The sequence below is a fragment of the Cynoglossus semilaevis genome, chromosome 2 (genome assembly GCF_000523025.1).
Source record: "Cynoglossus semilaevis isolate Cse_v1.0 chromosome 2, Cse_v1.0, whole genome shotgun sequence".
NCBI lineage: Eukaryota > Metazoa > Chordata > Actinopteri > Pleuronectiformes > Cynoglossidae > Cynoglossus > Cynoglossus semilaevis.
Genome location: NC_024308.1, coordinates 10,396,965 through 10,419,481, shown reverse-complemented (window position 1 = coordinate 10,419,481; position 22,517 = coordinate 10,396,965). Strand labels below are relative to the sequence as shown.

General features: G+C 39.8%; 1 protein-coding gene across 7 annotated transcripts in view; it reads left to right on the top strand.

The window, feature by feature from the left end:
* tle2b (TLE family member 2, transcriptional corepressor b) overlaps window positions 1–22,517 on the top strand; it is a 67,540-nt gene that overhangs the window by 4,210 nt on the left and 40,813 nt on the right. For 6 of the 7 annotated variants that reach the window (XM_025054262.1, XM_017042479.2, XM_017042498.2 and 3 more), the window contains 3 exons: window positions 2,732–3,224; window positions 10,963–11,060; window positions 12,406–12,469. In XM_025054262.1, the coding sequence (XP_024910030.1) occupies window positions 3,201–3,224; window positions 10,963–11,060; window positions 12,406–12,469 (186 nt within the window). In that variant the 5' untranslated portion in view covers window positions 2,732–3,200. Of the gene's footprint in view, window positions 1–1,681; window positions 1,776–2,731; window positions 3,225–10,962; window positions 11,061–12,405; window positions 12,470–22,517 lie in introns of those variants that run through there. The other variant, XM_008336694.3, reaches the window with a different exon arrangement.

Below are 22,517 nucleotides of genomic sequence, written 5' to 3'. Positions count from 1 at the left end.
TAGATGTATATTTAAAGGTCCATGTCTATATATCTGGAAAGATAACTGTTATGGATGCTACATACTTGACTCCAATGAGACCAAAGTATAGATGCCACTGAGTGGTTGAATATCTCTGTACTGGTTGAAGTCTGGTCACAATTTAAGCAGAAATCATGAAACAGATGCAGATTGTTCTCTTTGTATAAATAAATAGTTTTTGTGAATCAATCCTGCAGCAGTTCTATTTTAATCTTGATATTTCTTAGCTTATGCACCTACCTGTAGGGTAAAATCAAACTTCCACTGCCCAACATCATTAATTATAGCTTAAATGGACTACATTACATTAGTTTGGTAATGCTTGTGTACTTTTTTTTCACCATCTCCCATTCACCATCTTTTGTCATTCCCAAACTTGTCAACAAGAATTTTCTTTCTTAAGATAAGATTTTTTTAAAACCTATTTTAGTCTAGTAAAAGCATATTTTCTTACTGCTGTCATTTTCAAATATTGTTATGAACCAAAACCATGTTGAAAATGGCAAGTGTGAATATAACCTTTTGAACCTTTATGCACACCCGTCAGGTGAACCTGTAAGTGTTGGAACCAAACCAAAAATCATATAACCTTACTTATTCCTTGGTAGAGAAGGAGCAGTGTTAGTTAGCTAAAATTAACTTAAGTAAATTCAGATCTTAGAGACAATCCACAACCTCTGTAGAATTGTATAATGAGATTTTTTTTATTTTATTTTATTTTTTTTTTGCTTTTTATCAGATATAAGTTGATCTGGATTGCTCTTGTGTGGCCATCAATTGTATTGGGATTTTTAGTAGTTGATCACATAAAAAATAGTAATACTTTATGCTTTATATGTAACAAAAAAGTGTAACAGAACCTAAGTGTCTCAGTTTGCTCTGTGTTATGTGTTCTGTCAGCGTTGGCCTGATTTCATCTGCTAAACCTGGAGTAACTGTTACTAATCCTGTGTTACCCAATAGTCACAAGTTTGTCTGGCTTTAACACTTGATAACAGACATCCCTGATGCCTGGAGCTGGAAGCTGCTGGACAGAGAGGAAAGCTGTGTCTGGCAAGGACAGTGTCTTCTTGTGAAAGAATAACATAGTAGTCAGTACCAGGTATTGTACTGGTCGGTGCAGTGGACATACAGTATATTTGGCTTCTTGGTGACCCCTTCTCAGGGAGGTTTTTGGTCCTTGATTCTTACAGTGATTTTAAGATTTCCCGAGGTTTTATTTGACTAAATACATCTCACTTTACACAACTGTTATTCCTCTGGGTATACATTACGTTGATGTTGGAGGATAGATGGTTACGTACAGTGAGTGTTCATAATACAGGCCAAAAAAATAATATGGAAAATCCATATTTCTCTACACATCCTGTAATTAGGACTAAAACTTTCTGCACGCAGTGTTTACATCAGAGGATTTCTTCTTCCTGATGTCTTACTCACTGGGTCTCACGCAGGTTGTGTTTTCATTGCCTTGTTCGAGGGCTGTTGGGCTTCTCCTTAATGTTTTTAGACTGTCTAAGACTGTCCCATTACTCACAGGGGCGCTGTGGAAAAATCATGATTAATTGAGATAAGTCAACATTCTTTAAATATGAGTGTTTTGTTTTCCTTTTCATATTTCTGGAACTGAGAGACAAGCTGGTCTGGACACAGGCTGGGTGTCGGACCTGAATTTGAAGCCTTGAAAAACAAATACTGGACGTTCAGATGGTATTTCACACTGGAGGCGCTTCATTGAAAAACCTTCTCCCGCAGTGTGTGTATTATTCATCTGCCATGCCTTACAATATGTGAACATTTTATTCTCAAATATATGATGGGGAATTAATGTGTATTGTTATAATTCAGTTTTAGGAAACAGAAAAATATAATGGGATGAAGTTTTTCATTAAAGTTTGGGTTAAGCTACATTTTGGCGCATTTAAAGGGTTAAAAATGATCAGCTTCACTTCAACATGGCTTATTTCCTTAGAAAGCTACAACAATGAAACTTGTCACAGCTGTTTTAGTACACATATTTTTCAGTTACATTAAAATCAAACAAGTTTTGAAATTACTCTCTGTGTGTCTGAGCACTTCTCGACTTGCAATTGACTTACAGTATATCTCAGTGATGTGTACAAAAGTAGCCTATGACAACACGTGTCTCTGGCATGACTGTAATCACCATGTATATAAGTATTGTAACATTTCTGTGTGGACTCTGATTCATATCAGCCTGAGTGGAAGTCTTTGTGCATGACTGATTGCTTTCTCTGTCTGACCACAATTGAAAGGGATCCATCTCTCTCCTAGGTTCATTCTCTCGCTCTCTCTCTCACTGTTACTGGGTGTCTCTATCTGCTCAGTTCCACCTTAAGAGGAGCTTTAGCAGCCTGTCATGTTTGTGTTGAAGCCAACAGGCACAATATATTACAGTCTAGGGCTTGCTGCTGAAAAGCCCGCTGGATCCTCCACTGACCTGCTGTTCTTTCCTGCTTTCCTCTTGCATTTTTTCCACATTTAGATTAAAAACAAAGCTCACCCTCTCTTCCTCTCCCTGTCTCTACTCCCCTCCCTCCTTCCCCTGCTCTCTCCTTCTTTCCCTTTTCTGCGGCAGTAGTCAGCGGAGAGGCTTTAGTGTAACAGAGAGGTTGGACAGGAGTAAAAAGCAGAGAGGACGAATATTTAAAAGGGGCTAAGAGTATGTTTATGTTTTGTTTTTGGACAGCCAGGTGAAGGAGCCATCAGCTGAAGAGGAGGAAGAAGAGGAGGAGAGGAAAAGGGGTGACTGCCTTGATGAAATCCTCTGTCATGTCACTACAGTGTGGACCTTGACTGATCAGAGGAAGAAGACCAGAGAGATAGAAAGACTCAGACATAGAGAAGAACAGAGCTGTAACAGAGAGGAGAAGAAGGAGGTGAAGTCTGGTGCTGTGTTTAATTATGACTTTGGACAGATGAACTAACGAACACAGAACTGCAGAGTTTTGTTGGCTGGAGTTCACCTAACAAGACGAGGAGAAAGCAATCTAGGAAGACTACTGTCCTCAGCCCAGCTCCAGGGCAGCGAGTGGACTTAGTGTTAGTGTGAGTTTGTGTGTGTGTTGAGTGCATACCCGGTGGAGGGCAAAAGACTGGAGGGCCAGGGGACTAACCTGGCCATCAAACGGACTGGCAGCGTCTCCTCTCCTGGGATCATGTACCCTCAGGGCAGACATCCGGTAAGAGACTCCTGATGTTTGTTTTACTCTTCTTTTTTTTCTTCTTCTTCTATTTTTATTCCATCTCACCTTCTTCCTCCAAATATCTCTCTGACACTGTTCCTCTTAGATTTACATCTATTCCCAAATATAATTTTTCTCTTTTCCTCCTCTTTATGTTTCCTGTGATTGGTCTTCTACTTCCTCTGTCTGTCCTGCTTCTTTTTCTCTGCTCTTCACTCTCTCTCGGTAAGATAAAGAGAACATACTTTAATAGGATGAATTCAGGTGAAAAAGTGTTAGTGTTTGGACTGTGTGATTTGAAGCACACACACATACACAGTGACTACCTTTGGCTCAGTCAACTGAAGTGAAGTGTGTCAAAGATCTTGTTGAGGACTTGGTTACATACGTACCTTGTGTCCTTATGTGTAAGTGTTGATGCATGTGCCTGTGTGTATGTGCATTTATCTGTGTGCAGGTGTGTAGATGTAGCTTTTATACAGGCACAGATACACAGTGTGTGTGTCTCTGACACAGTCACAGAGGAAATTATAAATTATAGGCATATTTTGGTTTTAAATACTACTTGTTGCATCACATTTTTTAAAAAGTATTACTCCTAAACGTACCTCTAAAATGCCTAATCCAACCCTCAATATTCTTGATTAAAATATAAATCAATAAAAATGACTAACAGTTTGGCTAATGTTTGCCTCTGGCCGCACGCAGCAACCCATGCCTGGTTGGTAACATCATGTTTGGGTGTGAGGGTGTGTTTCTGCTATAAATTGGTCATGTACCACAACTGACAACTGGCCGGCGAGCCTGCTAGCTCGCTATCACACAGAATTATGAATGACATTTTCACAAGCGGAAGGCATAAGGAATCAATTATGTGTACAGAGAGAATGCTAACAAGTCAGCCGCTGGAGAAAAAGCAGTGCAGAGAGAAGCAAAGGAGAAATGAAAAACAAAGGGAGGAAGTGAAAGACCAGTAAAAGAAATGCAAAGGAAAAAAAATTCTTTAGAAGTCTGTTAGAGAGTTGCTGCTGCGATGCTCTGTGTTTGTGGTATGTTCTTTCTTTCTTTCTTTTTTCATCTGTAAGACGTGCCATGATGCATGACACCAACACAACATGATGTTTAAATGTCTCTGTGAAGTATGAGCCTTTAACTATGCACCTTTGTCAAGGTGCTTCATAAAGCACACATTTACATTTGTCTAATTGACACTATCGTAATTTTTGTTAAATATTTTTATTACTAACTGACCGGAATGTAAACATTAGCATTTTTAATTGGGCTTTAAATCAGGTTTAAAAGTGTGTTGATTAAATATGCATGCCCAAGACAAGCAAATGTGACATATTTTAAATTATTAATCACCACTGAAGATGCTGAACGTGTTATATGAAGCAGACCATGGATCAGAAATGGGTTGATTATAGATATAGTGGAGCTGGACTGGACTGGTTCCACCTCAGCTGTCATACAGGACATGATCTACAACTAGCACTAAGACGGTGCATTTCTTTTGTTGGTAAATTATCACATAAAATATAGGCTTATCATGCAAACTGACAAACAGTACTGTCTACAGTGAATGTATGACTGCCCACAGCATCACTTGAGTGATGCCAGTTTGGACAGCTGCTTTAGATGCTGTGACTTTAATTTTCTGTGGGTGGTTTTGAAAAAAAACAAAACTGCCTTTGCATAAATGGATAAAGTAAAAATCTAAGATGTTCATTCATCAAATTATACTGTCTCTAACAGCATGGACAGTACTGTGTACATTTGTATGGACATTGTTTGTTGTTTATTGAGTCACGTGTGGGTGTGTGTTCTCTTCTATCAGAGCTGTTTGTGCAGGTTTGGTTTCAGTGTTAAATGACTTTATGTGCAGGTGTAAACATTGATGTGTGCGTGTCTTGCAGGCGACCATGTTTGTCCTTGTCCTGCTGTAAAAGAACTTGTGCTGCCAAAGCGTGCCTGTGTATGTGTGGTTCCGAAAATAGTGGAAAAAGGAGTGTTGTGTGTTTGTGTGAGTCGACAGACTGAGCCAACAACAATAACAGTAAATAATGTCCCCACTCTGACCTCCACAGTTGCTGTAGACGTACAAGTCCTTGATTGGCAAACACACACACACACACAGGGGGGCAGACGGAGGGAGGGAGAGGGGGAGAAGATTTACTATTTTCTCAGGGTAAGGAAAGATGTCAATAACTGGACACTGACCTCTGATTAGATTTGACCATGCAAACACACATATCCTTTCCTCTGTATACACACGCGCACACACATCTCTTGCTCATGCCAGGTTGTTCTCTCTGCACATTCATTTGAAGCTGCAGAGAAGAAGGAAAGATTTGTGCCTGTCCACATGAAGTGCTGTGGGTGTGTGTATGTGTACTACAAATATTTCCTTCTCTGTACAAGTTGTGGCGGCAGTAGTCTGCAGGATAAAGATCAGATGGAGTTTATTAAACAATCCTACAATAAAAGGAGAAAAAGTCAACGCGGAGAAACTGAGGAGAAACAGGCTCTGTTGTTGCTGCCCTCATTAAAATCTGTCTATGACATTTTCCCACATGACGACATAATGAAGGACAATTTGAAAAAAGAGTGAAGAAAAAAACATTGCAATGAATTATGCAATTATCAGGGTGAACTTTTTCTAATGATTTTCTTTTTTACTCATTTGCATAGTTGTTGTTGTTACAGTCAGGCATAGAAATCAAACATGTCTGATTCAGGTTCTAAAAGGTGGGCACAGAACAGGTATGTATTTTAATGTAGTCATAATATATCTAGCTGCCAACACTGTGATTTTTTTAAAATTTTTACACTGCGTACTTTTGTTTGGTGCTCCTTTTTTAAATTTTTACACTGCGTACTTTTGTTTGGTTGTGCTCAAAGCGAACCTGTTATGCTTTTGGCATTCGGCTCGGCCGGTTTGTTTGTCCCCCAACATTTGTGGGAGTAATGAAAGCCACGTACTGTAAACATGCCAAGTGGATCTCTGTCACCTTCGGTCGATGACATTCTCCACCGACTTTCTTCGTCCTGTACTTGTTTACATTTAATTCCCTTCTGCATTTCAATGCAACCCAGTAAAATGGTAAAAAGTCAAACGACAGCTGTACAGCTGCATCGAGTCGAACCATGACAAAAAGCAGAACGCTGTACCAGCAGCCAACAACTTTTACACATCAGCAGATGTCAAGATCAGGTCTGCACTCTTATTAACATACAGGATATTTCTATAAATGTTACGTCTTTTCTTTGTCATTAAATCAAACTGAGGTTTGGATGGAGTCCAGGGACCCTTTAAGCTGCCAATCTTTCACTGATTTGTAATGCACCCCAGTGACTAGTGAGCTGCAGTGGTAACTGAACAGTTGACTGACTGACTGACTGACTGACTGACTGACTGACTGTCAAGTGGGTGGACCAGCTGACGGACCATTTGAGGGTATTTTCTTTAATGATTGGCAGACTAAAGGGCTGTGTGTTTGATTGGAGTTTGCTTGAACACACACAGCCATGTTTTTTTATTACTTATTGATTAATGACTTTTGAATTCCACAAGCCAATAAGAATTTTATTAGCTTCCTCCATCAGATGCAAAAGAAAAAAAAAACCCAAATAAATGAAATCAGCGACTGGAAAAAATAAAATGAGAATTATAAAAGGACTGACATACAGTGGAAGCTTCATTTTTGTTTCGTTAAAGGCACTTGTGTAGGAATCAAAAGAAATTTGAATTGAGCGTTAAGTTCTGCAGTGTTAACATAGACTTTTTCAGCTGCTTCTCTGTTGTATTAAGTGTGTACTGTCAGGTGTCATTATTTATGTTTACATGTTAACACTATCAGGGGAAGAGTCACTCACAGTCAAATGAAGAATCTAACTACGACTTACAGACTGGCAGGCTTCACTGTTAGCCATACACTGACAGCCGTGTCGTTTCAGACCATAGTGTCCAGTCTCCACTCTGTTATGTGATACAGTCAAATAGTCTTCGCACACTACGCCGCTCCTTCTCTCCCTCCTCCCTCCCCTCCTCTCCCCATAGGTAATCCTTTCTAATTCTCTGCTTACTTGTGCCAGCTCCTCAATTTGTGATTGATTGCCGTCCCACATGGTGTGTGTAAGTGTGTATTTGTGCGTAAGTGTGTATGGGTTTTCGAAACAGGCTTAAATACCCTCCGCTATTCCCACCTCCCAGATTAACAGGATCAGTTTTGGGTTTCAAGATCCCCTACACTGACCTCACACACACAGTAATATAAACACACATGAAAACACAGGAGACGGTAGGCTGTTTTTGGCCCTTTGTGACGTGATGTTAGACCCCATAGAGTCTGGACTGCCATCTGTCACAGTACAGGAAACAAGACACACACACACACACACAGCGAATGTTTGTTATTTTGTTCATAGGGTATGACTTGCTGATGGCTCTGTCTCTGTAGACATTGTTGACAGATGATCATTCATCCTATCGAGTTATCCCTACTGAAGTGTCCTTGAGCAAAACAAAGTCTTCTATTACGACCTGTAGTAAGTGTGAATTATTTGACAGCAGCTCTGTTTGTCCTCACCAACTGACAGGGCCCAACATGTGTCCTACTTAATTTTCTTAACTCATTCACACCCGCGACACAAATTATTTGTCAAAAATAATTCCTAACAACAGAGTAAAGAGTGACCACAATAATGACAGTGTCACAGAGTAAAGAGTGACCACAATAATGACAGTGTCACTGACGAGTCTCCCTCATAGTAATAATCTGTTACTGCAGCCCAGTTCAGGTGACGTAACAAGCTTTAAATGATACTTCCAAGAACTGTTTTGTATGCATAATTTCATGTGTGTGCATGTGTGTGTGTTTGTCATTAGTGTTCCAGAGCAGATCGCTATCCACGCCTCACTCCTCCTTCAGCTCTCCTCCTTCCTTCCCCCACTCACTGTGTGGCGTAAATCAAGGTCAGGGGAGATCTGTTGGCAGACGTGCATTCCCATGCCAACCTCCCCCTTTGCCACTCCCTCACATACACCCTGAGGGTGTGTGTGTGTGTGTGTGTGTGTGTGTGTTTGTGCCCATCCAGCCATCTAGATGTCCCTGCTACGCCTGCCTCAACTCAGTTTAGCTCAGCTCAATGCGGTTCCGGATTAATTACTGGAGAAGCCACCACGTCTTTGACCTCCACTGTCGGACTAATTGAAATCTAATTGAATAGTGCTTGTCTAGACTAATGAAGCTCTGCCACTGCAACCGCAAGTCTTTTTGCTGCACTATGATACTCTCTTTTGATAAATAAGTAGATTGGTATATATGGGGTGGGTGGGTTAAAAGAAGATAATCTATGAAATTGTGGAGCTGTCTCTGGGGTGTAACAATTTTAAATGTGTCATCATAATCACAGGTAAAAGAGATTTCTCTGTAATTAGAATTAATTTAATCTGGACTTAACAAAGTTAAGCTTTTTTTAAAAATCACACACAATTTTATTTTTTATTTAGTACGGTGTTCTCAGCTCAAATAGTGTTAAAGTAATTTCTATTAAATGAAACAAACACATTTAGAGTTAGGTTTGTTGTGATACCTTAGCTGTTGGTATTATGATGCTCAAAAAATGTGGTAAATGGTAAATGTTTGTATTAAATAAAATCAACAATATGAAAAAACATCAGTACCTAAAACCGCAGCATACAGAATTGTGTCTTGTAAATAGAGCAGCGTTTCCCAACCATTATGCTGTGGCACATTAGTGTGTAGTAGCGATCAGTCGGTGAGCTGCATCAAATTTCAGCTAATTGAAACCACTACTTATTTACAGTAAATTATTGGTCTTTGTTTGTTAATGTTACAATAAGAGGCAGAACAATTACAACAACAAGTACACTTCTAAGTGGCAGCACATGGTTATAGAAACATACAAATAAAGAGACTCTGTTCTTTGTGTGTGTCTTTCTTCAATTCCAATGAGTCTATAAGGTGTGTGTTTAACTAAACATTATTATATGCCATTTTATATACTTTTTTGGCCTTTCTTTGGTGCTGTACTGTGGGTTTGGTCCTAACATTATTATGCCATGGTTAAAAAACGATGTGTCTTTAGGTGATGCCAAGGGCAAATTTTGGAAATAGAGGAATGACTTCCCTGTATAGTGGTGATCATAAAGTTGGTAGACTGGTTGTAGAACTTTTTAATTTAAAGCGAGGTTTATAACCTAGAATGGAAGAATCCTTTATTGTCAAACACATATCTGATCCTCTTTAAAGAAGGCCTCAACGACCCAGAGGACAAATGTTACGGACGTCCTCATTCAAGTTGATGGATTTGTCTTACGTTTTCACTGATCTAATTCTGTCTAGTTCCCCAAGAAAACACCAGATGAGCACAAACTGACTCTGGCTGGCATTTAGATGTATTTATATGAACCTGACTCAAACCCTGCAGTCACCAACAGCTGTGCTGAGTTTGGAAGCTACTTTGACTTGCAACTGTTCTGTTGGTTACTGCTTGTCATTTTTGCTTACAAATATTTACAGTGGACTTCCATTGTACTCAAAATAGACTGGATCAGCACATCTGATCTAAGTTATTATAATTTTAAATTACCTGTAAATACATAGACTATGTCTAAAAACAAGGGCAATGGGTAAATGTCAACAGAAGCACCCCCACAGAATGTAGAAAAACAAACCTTCAAACTAATTTCTGTTGTGTTTTCTGTCTGATGTTTGTCCCTGGTCCATAAATACAGCTGATACATGGGATGATACAGATGAGCCATATTGGCCAATAGAGCAATTCAGAAAAAAAATATTTTTCTGAAAATTGTTCGAATAAAACTTTGCTCCTTACATCTGACCACAGCTACAGATGACTTGTTAAACTGGTCAAATAATTATTTCAAAATCATATGAATAACCTGATCACAATGGAGAATACTATGGTCACATGACTTGTCAAAGCCATAAGGCATCTTTACAACAGTGCCCAGACTTAGCAGTCTGAGCCTTAATGTGCTTCTGTCAGTGTGACCTCTCACTGACACTGACTGATAAGAAAGGGATGTGATGATGTGATATCTATAAAGAACGAGTGGTGATGACACCGGGTCCCCAGGCTGGCATTTTGGAGCCCCACAGCGCAGGAATAAACACAAACTACAAATGTAGACGACGGTGAAAGGATGTAAAATAAAAGTGGCATCTTTTCTTCTTTCTTTGAAAGTGCTACAAAAATATCCACACTGTCCTTGTTTCGCAAATTTAATGAAAATCCCAAGGAAGGCTGTCAAAAGCACTCTAAAGAGATGAGGAGATCTGGGGGGCCCTTAGGGTCTGCTTGTTTTGTCGAGCCGCCTTTAGCTTTTAGCAGGTGAGAGACAATGTTGGGATTCCCTATAAGTTATTCATTTGACGTTTCCTCCCTTCTCGGCTCTTTGTAGGCTGGAATACATTAGCAAACTGGCAGAGTAGAAAGGATGCTTATGTGTAAGAGGAGGAGAGGTGGGGAAGAGAACGAGAGGTAAAATAAGGGAGGCCGAGTCATTAGAGAGAGACAGACATGAGGCTTTATGATGTGAAGGAAGAAAACTGACCTTCCCTCTTTCTTTCATCTTGGCTTTTTTCTCCCCTTAACTTGCTCTTGGACACACACCAACACACACATACACATACACACACCGCTCTCAGTTTTTCATGCTCTCATTCTCTCCACTTTTCTTTTTTAGGTCCCTTTGCAGCCGGGCCAGTCTTTTAAGTTCACAGTTCTGGAAACACTGGACCGCATCAAAGAAGAATTCCAGTTCCTCCAAGCTCAGTATCACAGGTACACAACAGAAGTACTCTGCTTCTTAAAAACAAAATATACTGGTACACTGGCATTAAAAAAATCACAGTGTCATCTACAATCTTTGTCTAATTTATTCTTAACTGTAAATGTAATAATTAAAGAAACACAGTGTAACATAGTAGAGTCGTAAAAGCTGTTGAATTCTTGAAGAAGAGGACCAATAAAGATAACATGGCAGCATGTTACTGCTGTTCTCTATTCTTTATGGCTATCCAGAGTGTACAAAATATCGAAGATTGATAGCGAGTTGCAGCCCTTCACATAAAATCCTCCCTCAAAGCTTTACACACTGATTCAACATCTTTGCCAAAATCAATACATCACATTTTTAACAGGTATAAATTTACAGTAAAAGGGGAAATGATACAGCACTTACCTTTGTATATTTCATCTCAAGTTTATTACGATGACTTATAGATTTATAAAATGTTAAGCAAATATAACATTTTTGTTAGTTGGAATTTGCAATCAATTTAAAACATCTTTATCCATCGTCTGGAGCTGGAGATTTCAGGGAAACAACATCCAAGCCAGTACTGATCAACATTTCACCATTTCTTTCACCTACAGAATATGTTTTAAGAAACATACTTTTTTTTATACATTTACAACCAGAGACCATGAATGATCTGGCCATTATATGGATAACCATACTTGATTAGCCTCCGTAGTTTATAATATTGAGCAGCTATGGTTGGCTACCTGCTCTTCCACAAGAACTCAACCTAACTATTGACCTTTGACTTGTGGAACTTTGCAGTTGCATGATGACATGGAGGCTGCAAAGGCATGATGCCATGTCTGTACAAAAGGGACAAAGCAGATTTTGATCATTTGTCTAGAGAATACCCAATACATGAAACAATGACTATGAGAGGGAAGAAATGTCTTGTGATTGTGGCTAATTTCCACTGGTACAATCATATCATCAATCTTCCCCTGATGAACAAAGGAAAGAAAGGAGGGGGGGCAGGCATTCATTAGCTCTGCTTTCTTGGATATTACACAGTCAACTTTTAAAATACATACATATTAGTATAAAAAACGAAAGGCATTTTGTAAGTATCCAAATTGAGTTTGCATAATTTCATTCAGTGTCAACTTATGTGAGGTCAAAATAGTGCCTCTTAAAAAAACAAACAAGAAGAAGACCTGGTCAAACTGTACATTTTAAAGACCCTTTGAGCTGGTTAACAGTGTTGTTGAACTACATCACACACCTGCAGTAGGTGTTGGTGAGCAGTCACATGCTCACCATGGTACCTCTCATATTAGTTTTCTTTAGCATTCTATTAATGTTGTTTTTGTGTGTCCCTTCCAGTCTGAAGCTGGAGTGTGAGAAGCTGGCCAGTGAGAAGACTGAGATGCAAAGGCACTACATCATGGTGAGTCCAATCAGACCTTTACCAGTGCCGCAATGCCAAATGTTACCCTGACTGATCCACTTACACTTTGAAAGAATTATCTGTGTTGTTGCCTGAAAGTAGAATCCATGCCTTAGATCAGCCACATTGATTTTCTTAATGTACTCTAATCTAAAAACTGAAATATTCATTCACCAGTTAGAAATCTAACAGTAAAGAGCTCCTCTAGGCTTTTTTTTCTGACCTTTTTTCTTTTATTATTTCAAGCTACTTTAAAGCCTTGGTGTTTTCCTCAGCTGAAGAAGCCATTCACTATTCTCTTTTATTTAAAAAAAAAAGAGCCTTTTCTTTTCATAAAGTTCTCCTGGGTGGAAGAACATCAAATGATATACGCTGGTATACAGTAAATATTGTGCAGGGCAGGACACACACAAAGAAAATCACAGAGCTCCTCAAAAATGCTTCCTTCATCTTTGGCGCTTCTGGTTTTAGCTGTGGTTTCACAGAATTACTGTGTGCAAGTAGTCAAAGCAATCATCCACCTTCTCCAGCAATCAAGCTGATACAACAGAAGTGGTCCTTTGACAGCAGGGGATACACTGCCGTGTCTGTCCATAGACTACTGGGTGTCAATAGATAGAACTTTCTATTTTATTCCGGATAGATTTTTGATCTTTAAATTGTTGTTTAGGGCTGAAATCTCCCAGACGACCAAAATTCTGATTGGTCAATTTTTGTTGTTTGTTTCTAAATATACATTAATACATTCTATGTATTGATTTCACAGCTTGAGTGGACCAAGACGTTGTTTAGTTGATTACAGCTCTATTGTTGTCAGACTAAAGTGGCAGTGAAAGCTCCAAAAACTGTCCGCATTACATTTAGGTTCAGCCTTAACTGATCTCTATGGCAGGATGTCACATGCAGATGACATGCGCACACACGTTAGCATTGCAGATGGTTATCTCCCTCGGCTTTATCATCTGAAATGGCACACGCTGCGGTGTAGAGCATGGTGAGTAGTGATGCATGCACAGTGCTGTGCTACTTCACAGGCACAGATCGGGAAAAAAAATGAGAGGGAGGGAAGAGAAAGAGAGGCTCAAAGGGAAAAATGGCTTTAGAGGAAAAGAGCTCAGACTGTGTCATACAGAAAAATAACAGGGAGCTGCTGAAGGGAGGGAGGGAAGGATAAAAAGGGAGGCAGAGATAAAGTGAATAAAAGAGGAACGAGAGACAGTGTGTGATGGAGGCAGCAGCGAAGTACAGAGGGAGAGAGAGAGAGAGTGAGAAAAATGATGAAGAGGAACAAGAAGGAGGTTCCAGGGGGACAGAAATGCAGTGAGGAAGGGTTGTGGTTTGGAAAAAGGGATGATGTGAAAGGATTAGTGAGGAAAAGATGTGTTTATGTGTGAAAAGAGAGGAAGGTGTAGGAAAAGAAGGAGAGAGGGAGAGAGAGGGTGCATGCACAGACACGTAAATAATGTGAAGCAACAACGGACTGGCTGTGCCCACAGAGGAGATAACCCAGAAGGCTATATTTAGCTGGTTAGTCCTGTCATCCACACTGAGGCCTGTTTCCACAGGCTGGGGCTCTGCTCATCACGCTGCACTGCTCCTGCCTTTACTGCTGTTCATCAGTTGAACGTCCTTTATTTATTTAACCAGGTAACAACCTCATTGAGATTAAAATCTATTTCCCAAGAGTGAACGGGCCAAGAAGGCAGCACAGCAACACGTAAATAAAGTTCAACCGCCAGCATACACAACACGTATCTGAAAAAAAGATTATTGTTTATTATTATTAACGACAATTATTGTTGAATAATCTATTTAGCATTTCTTTAGCTTAAGGTTTTCAGAAAAATATTTGGCACATTTTTTTCTGAAAAGTTCAAACACCAGATATGTTTTTTTTTAAAGGAACAGTGAATGAGCCGTGTTAAAAGTTATTAAAAATAAGGAAATGGCACCATGTGGCTAACGATATGTATGTAAATCTTAACCCAAGTTCTGATCTCACTTTAGGAACCTTTATAAACAACATTAGATCCCAGTTACACTGAACCAAGGAAAAATATTTAGTATAGCTTATTTCATCCTTAGACAATACCATATCTAGAACATTTGAATAAACTGATAATATACATCACTAAGAGTGTAGTAGTTTTAAACAGCTGTAGTTTTAACATAGTTCTCTTTTCTTTCTAAAGCGTATTGACTTTCACCGATGTTTAGACGTTCCAAATAGGATTGTTTTGTAAGAAGAAGAAGAAAGGACTCAGCAATGCCTTTGTTGTTTGTGTTCTTTTTCGACCTTGCTGTGATCTTTAGTCTTTGTCATTCTCTATCAGTACTCAGGCTCTAAAAGTCTTTCCTGAAGTGAGCTAATAGCTGTCCTTTCTAAAGGTCTTTGTGTTTGAACAGAAAAATACCGACTAACTTTGAACATTGTCCTCACATATACAAGCTGAATCTTGAAGCTGGTCATGAGTCAGTTTTCCATTTTCTGAAAACGATAACAAAACCCAACTTCGTAATATTTCTTCACTCCTGCCCAGTCACTTTTGTAGTTTGGTTAATTGGTATTGATATGTTTTGATGTAGGTGGCTGGCAAAGGGTTTTGACCATTTTGGATAGAATACATGTTTTGAATTGGCTAACCTGATATCTTTGTTACCAAGAGGACTTGATATGTATGATGCCGGTAGTACTTTAGGTGCAAACACAAACATCGAGTCAAATACGTAAGAGAGTGTCTGTGGGCGTCACGTTTGCTCCTGCTTTTGCATTTATAATTCATGGCTCTCAGGTTTCACTCCTCTCCTCCTTCTAGAATCCCTCTGTGTATTTTTAAATAAGGTTGCATTGTAGCCCAGCTAATCAGAGGGTGTAGACATGTCGGTCATCTCCTTGCACAAAGTACAAGTATGAATACCATTTGCAGAGCTCCGTTCACCTACGCTGCCCTGCTTTTTGAAAACACTTTTACCTTCAGTGAGAGCTGCTATAGAAAAGAAAATCGGAAGTCTCCCATTTGGAAACTAGTAATCAGACTGAATTTCACAGTAAGGCGTAGAATAAATCAGACATTTGAGCTGTGATTCGGAGATTTGGGTATTTAACAGAGACAGACTTGCTTACCCTTACTGTGTGTACTGGATATTCAGTGTTTGCACAGCTTGCTGTCAGCACCTGCAGATCTTTGTCTACGTGTTAAACGTATGAAACTCCACAACTTCAGCTGACTTTGAAGCCATTTTAATGCTCGTGCCTTATGACAAATCAATTTGTTCATCCATTATTTTTCTATCTTATCACTTTATTTGAGATTACTGCCTGGTGGCTGAGAAATCAGATGAGAATATTATTGATGAGGACGTAAATAAATGTGGGTGAAAAAATACGTAGTTCAGACTGTGCTTCCCAGTTTCACTGTGTTGTCTCATGTCTGTTGTGTGGTCATGTATAAAATACTGCACCTTTGTGCATGCGTGTGTTTTTGAATACATCTGTGTCTGCTCAGTAGATACCCTCAGGCACAGATATGTGCATGCTCTGTGTGTGTGTTAGTGTGTGTGTGTGTGTAGATTAATGTTGTGCGCTCAGCCTCTTATTTCATCGCAAGCTCATCTGTCTGATTCAGGCTGACACACTGTGTTCTCTTTAGCAACATTATAGTCACAGATCGCCTCAGAAAGAGGAGAGAGGCGAGAAGGTTAGGGAAAAGACGGGAAGGGAAGGCAAAAAAAAAATTAAAGAGGGAGTGAGAGTAATAAGGCAGGTGAGGAAAGAGACAGAGTACACTGGGTGGTGTTACAAGGACACTGCAGACCAGAAAAGTGTTTAAAAGGGAGAAGAGAACCAGGCTGCTGACAGAGAATAAAGGATGAAAGGCAGTGAATTGACAAAAAGAGGGAGAGATGTAGGTATGAGACATTAGGAAGAGGGACAAGGAAGAAGAAGAAGAACATTTTTTTGGAAGTTTGGGAATAAGAGAAGGAGAGGTTTGGGAGGAAAGATTGTACAATTTCATTGGACACTCCTCACTAAACTAAATGTTTTTTCCCCTGATGGTGGCAGTCAGTCAAGGGATTTAATCCAGGCCAGATGCAGGGAAGGATGAGTTCGTTTTAAGACTCTTAATTCTATCTGAACAAACAAAGCAGAGAGCTATGTTAGCCACGAGGATAGTGGTGGGTCTGCTCGGATATTCAGACTGAACTCGTGCGTTTATAGATGTGAACGCCTTCAGTTCAAGGTTGGTTCTTTCCTGTTGTCTCCGCCTCTGATGAAACAGAGTGCAAGAGAAACTGCAGAAAGGCTGACTGTCTGCCGTGACTGATTTAGTCGTCTCTTACTGACTGGACACAATGGAGAAGTCAGTGCCTTTGAACCCGAGCTCTGATGTGGGCTAGAACGGCGCGCTAATAAATGTTTCAACATCAGAGATGTGTGTCTTTAAGTGTGTGGGCAGGGGAGAAAGAAAGAGACAAGCTCACCCAGGAGACACTGATGAACACGGCTTCGACCGTGGTTTTTACATCCACACCTAGACACACACATTGTTGTGCGTGTGTTTTCACACACACACAGACAACACTCACACACATACGGGCCGTGGTTGCAACAAGAAAGACGCTCAGACATCCTAGAAAGACACACAGGCTTTCATCCACTTCTACAGAAACACACACACGCACACACACACACACACACGACTGTCCCAGATTGATACACATGATTAGACCTACTTTCTAAAGCTCATTTAAAAGTCTGCCAGCAGATTTCACAGAATGCAATTTATAGGCAAGGAGAGAGAGCGAGAGAGAGAGAGAGAGAGAGAGAGCCACATTGTGTAGCACTATCATCTCGCACTCTCCCAGCACCAGGGGGTGCAGTGAGGGAGTTAGGTTGGAGGACAGAGACAGAGGAAGAGAGGCCAAGCAGCTTGATGAGAGAAATGCAGGAATTTATTTGTCTCTCCTGTCCTGAAGACGACAGTGTGGATGGTACTGCAGTAAGATAAACATTTAAAGTAACTGTATGTTGAAAAGGTAACAATTTAAAATTATGAAGGCATCCATCAGGGTGTTTGTTTTTTGTTTTTGCACTGAGGACATAAAACCTGTTAAATGATTCAGCAATTTAACACAATTTGTTACTGAATGTTTCGTAGTTAACACATTTTCTCTTCTCCAAAAGATAAGATTATTCTGTTTTTTAACCTTTGTTTGTTTAATAAAATAAAGCTGCTTTGTTTTAACAGAATAAAGCAGGCTAATGAATGAATTACCATACAGTCAATTAGATGACATGCATGACATATTCACCTTCTATAGTCCGCTAATCAGTTGACTTACTAACTGTACATACAGTATGTGTGAACTCACACAGTCCAACAACAATTTTATTTAATAGACAGAAGACTAAGAAAAGAATAAAGACAGTGAATTACTGTTGTTACACTACAACTATCAGCTGTAACTCTAAAGCCACAGTGTGTTGTTGGGAAAATCAGGCATAACACACAACACACTCTGACACACTCATACGGCACATGATTTGCAAACTGTTACTCACACAGGCAGAGCAACTCCCTTACTGGAAGCCCTACTGACGACACTGAATAAAACTGCATGGTGGACACCAAGGGTTTAGGGCAAAACCGCAGATGTATGAGGGTGTGAATGTATCAAAAATAAAGTGCAGGGACCAAGAAACCAGCGTGTGTTGAGGGACTTTGTAACCGTAGTTTGCATCCAGATGGCTACATTAATTTCTTACATCTCTCCTATTAAATGAATGTACAGAAGACAGAAGAGGGAATGGTTTGCTGCTCAAAAACAGCTGTTTAATGGAATGAAAAAGCATGAGTCTGTTCCTAAAGTTCAAGACAAAATTAAGCGTCAATGTTATAGAGTTATGTTAGAAAATACCATCTTGGAACCTTGGATGACGTCTGTGTATGTCCTAGGATGTGTTTCAGACTTGGCATGACACACAGTACTGGGCAGGGCTTGCGACGTGCCAACAACTTATACATAACTGAACTCAACTCAACTTAAGGGTCCTTTCATTGTATTTACGACAGAAAATGGTTTTCACTGTGAACTCTGACTCATTGGAATTCATTAGCAGGATCTGCTACCTCACTCTGCAGTAGTTACACAATCACATACAATTGTTATCAACAGACTCTTGTGGCTACATACTGTACAGACTGCGACTCAGTACAGTCTCTTCTACAGTGATGTCTGGCCTACACCCACAGGACAACTGTTGAAACGCTCTGCCTGAGTGAGTTGGTTTAAATACTGTAATTACAGTCTGTTCAAATTAAAACTGCATGTTTGGATAGAAATACTCAGAGACAATAGATAAGAATCCAATGAACAGAAAATGTAGCAACTTCTCGGCAGCTGTGCTATAGGTGTCAGGTAACTGAAACACATTTACACATAATACACAGCTAATTAGCCTGGTATTAGTGAACAAAGTGAACAGTGGGCAGCTTTAAGTGCCCTGCTCAGAGCACCTCAGTGGTAACTTGGCAGCTGGTGGACTCAAACGTGAAGCCTTCTGGACCCAACTCTAAAGCCACAGTGTGTTGTTGGGAAAATCAGGCATAACACACAACACACTCTGACACACTCATACGGCACATGATTTGCAAACTGTTACTCACACAGGCAGAGCAACTCCCTTACTGGAAGCCCTACTGACGACACTGAATAAAACTGCATGGTGGACACCAAGGGTTTAGGGCAAAACCGCAGATGTATGAGGGTGTGAATGTATCAAAAATAAAGTGCAGGGACCAAGAAACCAGCGTGTGTTGAGGGACTTTGTAACCGTAGTTTGCATCCAGATGGCTACATTAATTTCTTACATCTCTCCTATTAAATGAATGTACAGAAGACAGAAGAGGGAATGGTTTGCTGCTCAAAAACAGCTGTTTAATGGAATGAAAAAGCATGAGTCTGTTCCTAAAGTTCAAGACAAAATTAAGCGTCAATGTTATAGAGTTATGTTAGAAAATACCATCTTGGAACCTTGGATGACGTCTGTGTATGTCCTAGGATGTGTTTCAGACTTGGCATGACACACAGTACTGGGCAGGGCTTGCGACGTGCCAACAACTTATACATAACTGAACTCAACTCAACTTAAGGGTCCTTTCATTGTATTTACGACAGAAAATGGTTTTCACTGTGAACTCTGACTCATTGGAATTCATTAGCAGGATCTGCTACCTCACTCTGCAGTAGTTACACAATCACATACAATTGTTATCAACAGACTCTTGTGGCTACATACTGTACAGACTGCGACTCAGTACAGTCTCTTCTACAGTGATGTCTGGCCTACACCCACAGGACAACTGTTGAAACGCTCTGCCTGAGTGAGTTGGTTTAAATACTGTAATTACAGTCTGTTCAAATTAAAACTGCATGTTTGGATAGAAATACTCAGAGACAATAGATAAGAATCCAATGAACAGAAAATGTAGCAACTTCTCGGCAGCTGTGCTATAGGTGTCAGGTAACTGAAACACATTTACACATAATACACAGCTAATTAGCCTGGTATTAGTGAACAAAGTGAACAGTGGGCAGCTTTAAGTGCCCTGCTCAGAGCACCTCAGTGGTAACTTGGCAGCTGGTGGACTCAAACGTGAAGCCTTCTGGACCCAAGTCCACTTCCTTAACCACTAAGACACCACTGGCCCTTTTTTTTTTTTTTTTTTAAAAAGAACAGGTGAATAACATGTCATGTTTGATTGTGCAGCATCTTTTATTTTTTAAATATCATTTAAATTTCGACTTGAAAAAAACGTGTAGCAGAGTTAAAAAAAACCCGTTCTACCACAGGATTGTTGAAGGCACTGCCATGAATGGAATTTTTAATTAAACAGTCAATGGGACTTGATGGAAGTCGACCATCCGACCCTGCACTCAGTCCACTGACTCTCAGTAATGCATTAGTGGCAGAAATGAGTCTGTTTAACTTTAGCGTTGTCCACGTGAACCCACAGCAGCCCCCTGATTCCCCCTGACCCATCCCATCATTTCTTTATTAAATTCCTGTCTTCGTGGTAAAATGCAGTCAGCGGCTTCATTTTGCTTTAGAGTGAGCTGCAGCTAAAGTGAAATATGTTCTCGCAAAGTCTCTATTCAAATGTCAGAGCACCGTGCTACTACTGTGGTGGGGAAAAGTGTGTGGCACTAACTGAAAAGGACATGTTGGAAAAAGGGAAGTGTAAGAGGAGGTAGTGAATAAGCAAAATGGAATAAGGACCGAGAGATGGAGCAGTTGATGGGAGAGATGGAGGGAGAATTAATAAAGAGAGGCACACAGGAATAGAGTAGAAAAGTAGGGGAGGGCCGAGGAGGGTAATAATGATGGAAAGGTGAAGAGAGGGGCTGCTGAGGGATGGACCCAGGAGGGGAGAAAGGTGGAGAACAAAGAGCCAGGTCTTTCATGTTGAGAGGCAGACATGGTAACACAAAGAGCCAGCTTTAGCTTGTTTGTGGATGTGTGCTTCTAATAATGTGTGTGTGTGTTTATATGTATGTATATATGTGTGTGTATTTGTATATGTATGTGCGCTTGCATCTGTGCAATTTAGGTGTGTGTGAGCTTGTGTGAACTCCATTTGAATTTATAACCCAAAAAACAAGTATTTGAATAGAACTAATTGTCACAAACATTTTTGTTTGACCGTAATCAAGGAAGAGACGTAAATGTGAACTTCACAAGCAAACATGTTTTTTTTACCTATATTTATCTGTGCATTATAATTGTGTACTACATTACTGAAAACTCACAGTACAATTATATCTGATCCCGACAGAGGATGAATGATATAAGTGATTGTAGTGAGACTGAGGAGACAAATCCTCCAAGTAAGTCCTGCTGGAACCAAAGAGACAAATTAAAAAGTTGTGTAGAGAACGGGAGGGATTTTTAAAAAAAGAAGGAAAAATGTAATTGGCTACAAAGACAGTGTTGCTCTTCTTTTACGTCCAGTTTTCATACTCAATCCTAATAAATAAATCTATGAAATTGGAGTTATTCAGTGAAATCTGGTCCAGAAAAACACAGGTAAAGACACATAAGACTAGTGAAGCAGGAAGTAGACTGAAAAAAAATCTGACAACAGGAAAAGGGAGGATGGGAATAACCAGAGAGAAGGAGGACAGGGAGAAGAGATGAAGTGACAGCTTCTGAAGGATACAGACAGGAGGGAGAGGGATGGAGTGAAGAAAGAGAAGAATAATTGGAGAGGGTGAAGAGAGTGATAGAGTGAAAATGAGCAAGAGATTACAGAGAGGAAGCAGTGGAGTCGTGTCTCGCTCTCATCATTCAGAGTGTGGCTCATCTGGCAGCAGGAGCTTCCTTTGTCACCATGATGGGTCCTCGCTGTCTGCTCGATGCTCGCCACCAACATCATTATGGCACATTACTGATGTACACACAAGATGTGTGTAAGACAGACAGAGAGACAGAGAGACAGAGACAGATAGACCAAAGTGGTTGAAAAAAGACATTATCATTATAGGCACTCATTAATTACTATGTTGTAGATAATTGTAAGATGTTTATGATCAAAATGACAGATGTCTGTAGTGACTGTGTGGTCAGTAGATAAACAGCATCACCTGCGATATAAAGACTGGTCAACAGAACACATTTACAAATGGAATAAACAGGAAGCACTTTTAGTCTTTCTGTTTATTCTCAACTCCTTTAAACTTAACCTTTAAAAATACCATGGTGCTTTCCTCAGAACAAATATGAAAGTAATCTGTGACATGTTTACAAATAAACTAAACTGTTTTATTTAATTGTATGACCACAAATGTTGGGAGCCGCACTGGATCTTTCTAACGCCACCTGTTGACTTGAATTGAGTTTGACAGGACCAACAGTGTATGTATTAAGTCGGTTTTTTACTTGTGTTTGGAGGTGGTGTGAAAAATGAGCTCAAAACTGTGTTTTTCTTTTAAATTCTCTGTTCAACATTAGGTTATTTGACATGACAGCTGTTTGACACTGATACAA